Source organism: Helianthus annuus, chromosome 8 (genome assembly GCF_002127325.2).
Source record: "Helianthus annuus cultivar XRQ/B chromosome 8, HanXRQr2.0-SUNRISE, whole genome shotgun sequence".
NCBI lineage: Eukaryota > Viridiplantae > Streptophyta > Magnoliopsida > Asterales > Asteraceae > Helianthus > Helianthus annuus.
Window position 1 is genome coordinate 45,697,306 of NC_035440.2, and position 4,172 is coordinate 45,701,477.

Sequence of the window (4,172 nt, forward strand, 5' to 3'; positions counted from 1 at the left end):
TGGATTCTGGTGGATCTCATCATATGTCACCCTATTTGTCATCTTTGGTATCTAGTTTTTTGGCATCTGTTACGTCTGCTAATGCTACATCGGTGTTGTTTTGGTCAAAAATCACACAAGAATAATGCAACCAAATCCGATTTTGTGAGGTGTAATGCTTGGTTGAATGATCAAATATGTGAACAATGAATGAATGAAATGAATGTTGAACACAAGGATTTATACGAGGAAAAAGCCCTTGATCAATGTATGATCTCCGGCACAAAAACCTCGGGTGATGGAAACTACCGATCACCAAGTATATTCAACAAACAATGTTTACAAATCGGGATGATAACAAGCTTGGTACAAGGATCACTAGTGTGCAAAAAGTGTATAATCGCCAATAACTTGCAGAGAGTTCTCGAGAGTAGTATGTATTGCTAATAATAATCTAATCAAGCTTGTTATCCCTATTAAAAATAGAAACTAGCTAAGCTAACTAACAATCCGAAAAAGGTGCAAGCTCTCCCACGATCACCACAACGGTCGAAGAGCTCATACACGTACAAAATTAGAAGGCATATTCCCCTGGAATCTCGGTTATACCAAGTCCCACTTGAATACTCCTGCAAAACAAGTTCAAATATAACGGAAATAATTGTTAGTATTAGGATAATAATGAGGATCCTGGATCCGTAGTCCTGCAACGTCTTCTGAGGATCCTTAATTCAAACTGAACTGAGGATCTGTGATCCATATGCTTAGAAATTCTATCCCTAACAGGTGCCAATAGAAGGTGTTAAGACATGTTGTTACTCAGATCTCTCTCTTTAATATGTATTACATTCCAAATCTTGCTTTAAACCTTGTTTCGCTTAATCAGTTGTGCAAATCTGGTAATTGGGTGGTCTTTTCGGATTTTGTTTGTTGTGTATTGGATTCACAGTCTATGAGGGTGATAGGAATTGACCGTAGGGGAGGTGAACTTTATGTTTTGGATGAGCTCAAAGAAATTTATGTTGTTGCTTCTAGTGTTGACTTATCTTCCTTTTATTTGAGTCGTTCATCTCCTGATTTTTATTTTTGGCATTCTCGTTTGAGACATGTGTCCACGTCTCGTTTAAGGTTTTTGGTTTTTACAAGTGCTTTGGGTCAGTTAAACACTTATATTTCTGATTATAGTGGTTACAAACTTGCTAAATTTTCAGCTTTGCCTTTTAACCAATATTATTTTTTATAATTTTTATCAATATAAAACCTATGTCACTTTCATTTTAGATGCAACATAACTTTCATTTTATTTTTTATCTTTACCATTTTAGATGTATCATGAGTTTTTTTTTTTTTTTTCTCTTCTTTTTTATATTTATCTCTTCCGGTAGGTATGTTGAGATACCATCCCAATACCAACCAAATTCTCACATAATCCCACTACTTAAATTAGGTTAATAGCTATTCAAAAATTTATAAATATTATGAGGTATTGTAATAAAGTTGAGAGCAGATCAAATATTTATATCAAGTGACAAGTGTTACGAAATTCACTTCTTCCGTTCAGGAGATGCAATAAAGTTAATTGCAGATTTAATATTTATACAAGTTTTACGCAATTTACCGGGTTAAAATGATGGTTTTGTGATGCAACAAGTGCCGATTTTTCAAATGTTAGAAGACACAATTCTATATTGCTTAAACCTTTTGCATTACATATATTATAAGAATAAATTTGAAGGAAAAATTACCGAAATAAGCATTTTTAATAAGCATTTCCAAACTTTATTAAGGCTACTTAAAGAACATCTACATTTAGTTATGTTTGTTTTACTGAAATACAAAGGACAATATATTAAAAATAGTTAACTGCGCACATACTAAATTTCAAATTTGTACCATTTCCGTCTCTTTCTTTAAAGATGCCAGTTTCGTCCAAAAAAAACATAAGTTAACTGTCATTTTCGTTCCTATGATATGTTCAATTATTCAATTCAACCTTGAAACATATTTCCAAAGACGAAAATGATACAAATTTAAAATTTGGCCTGAACTGATATAATTAAACAAATGGACAAAAATAGCAGTCAACACTATAAAAAATGATCCGTAAATATAACAAACATAAAACTGATCCACAACTTAAACCGAACTATTGCTTATATATTTATTTATTATTATAATTAACATAATCAACACATAAACATAACACATCCAAAACCACTAAACACCAAATGGGCATGCAACCACCACCCATCATCTACATATCAGCTCTGGCGTGAAGCCCCATTCCGCCAGTCGCATGCTCCGCCCTACCCTTCATATCCCTCGCCTTGTAACCCAACTTGTCCCTAGCCTGGTCCAACGAGTCGGACCCCAGGGGATGTCCGCCGGTTGCGTACCTATAAATCCACGATAAAACCGTCGCAGCCGCAACCCCGAATCCCCCAGACATCAAAAACCCTGTTGCCAAAAGGAACAGGGTTATTGCGGCTGGGACAAGCACCGGACTGAAAATCACTAGCAACGGGGTAGCGATTGTCAGTGCGATGACTGTCCCGGCCAAAGTGAGTCCAGAGAGGATGAGGAGTGAGCCGCCCGCGGTTATCGCGGTTGCGGCCTTGACCGCTTGGTGGACTCGTGGTGAGACGTGTTGTTGTTGTTGGTAGTGTGAGACTCCACCGCCGTACGGCTGGTGTTGGGGGTTGTAGGTTTGATGAATTTCGGTCATTATTTTTTTTTGTTGGGATTAATAAAATGGAAGGTGAGGGTTTTAGTGAGTTGTGAGGGGTTTAAAAGGTCGGATGTGACGGTGGTGGAGTGGCACGTGGTGCAAGAAGAGTGACACGTGGGTGTTTCGTGGCGAATGTTGGTTTAATTTTGCATGTTGTTGCTTTTGTTATCTTTTCATGGTTATATATCTGAAAAGTGAAAACGTTAATAGTTTTTTTTTTCTTTTAACTGGGTGAATTTATTGTTTATTAACCAATGAGGTTACATAAAACGAAGTTTTACGTTAGACCAGTGGTTTTTAAGGGTGTAAAGATTAGGTTGGAGGATATAGTGAATCACCCTAGGATGTGTTTGAGTGAAATCCTATCCAATAATATTATGGCATGTCAACTCCCTATTCTATTTCCTATTTTACACTCAATCACTAGGTATAGTCAAACACCCCTCAATTAAAAAAAAAAAAAAAAAAAACTTGATTGGTTGAGAGATCCTCTCTCTTCTCTCCTCTCCTCTCAATCACTCTGACCCATTTTCGGTAACCACTCACCGAATTCCTCACCCTCTCTCCAACTCAAACACCCAACTCAATCAAGGGGGGTGGTCACCGATCGGTGACTCCCACTCAAACACCCAACTCCCCGCTACTATACCCTCCACCCTTATAGTTAAATATGATGCATTTACTAGAGGGACTACATCAGTTTATCAATCTATTTATTTATTTGGCTACCGAAAATGTAACGCCCCAAAAATATAATATTTAATAAATATGGCATATACTAGAATTATGTATGAAATAACTTAACTAGATTTGACTAACTAGGATTAGTTAACCTAGTTTGTATATCTACTAGTCTCAAGAATGAAAGAAATAAGTTAACTAAAGTGCAAGGGTTAATCTTGCACATTTTGAATGAAGTTTGGGTTAAGTGAGGGAAGACCACAAACATCAGACATAAGTCTGATGTTGGTGTCGATGCAAGGAAAGGAGACATGAGGGTTTCTCATGGTGATGAATGTTGAAGAATTGAGGTAGAATCCAACCTTAACTCTCTTGCATGAATCAAGATTCTACATCATCTAGCCCTATAAATCACTTGGTAAGTTGAAATTTTTGATTTGGTGATTTTGATATGAAAGTGGGTTATGTTCTAATCCGTGAGTTAATATGAAATTGACCATGTATAAGGGTTAGAATCATCATTTAGAACATAGGTTATGTATGGTTTGTGTTAATTTGATGTTTAGGGGTGAAACCCGTTTGTTATTGTGAGGATGATGACTTGAATCACCACCTATGTCCAATTCTTGTTGAAAGATCGATGTATTATGTGGGTATGATGAATTGTTGTTAGATTAATTGAATAAAATGTGATGATAATATGTTTGATGTTTAGTTTTAAATACTACATGTTGATGAGTGGAAGGATTTAATGAACTATGTATGAATTTAGAAGATTATGCAT

At 36.1% G+C, this 4,172-nt stretch overlaps 1 protein-coding gene across 1 annotated transcript; it reads right to left on the reverse strand.

The window, feature by feature from the left end:
- Nucleotides 1–2,015: 2,015 nt before the first annotated feature.
- LOC110871077 (oleosin 1) lies at nucleotides 2,016–2,743 on the reverse strand. The gene has a single exon (XM_022120045.2). The coding sequence runs from the start codon at nucleotides 2,702–2,704 to the stop codon at nucleotides 2,234–2,236; it is 471 nt and encodes a 156-aa protein (XP_021975737.1). The 5' UTR covers nucleotides 2,705–2,743; the 3' UTR covers nucleotides 2,016–2,233.
- Nucleotides 2,744–4,172: the final 1,429 nt, after the last annotated feature.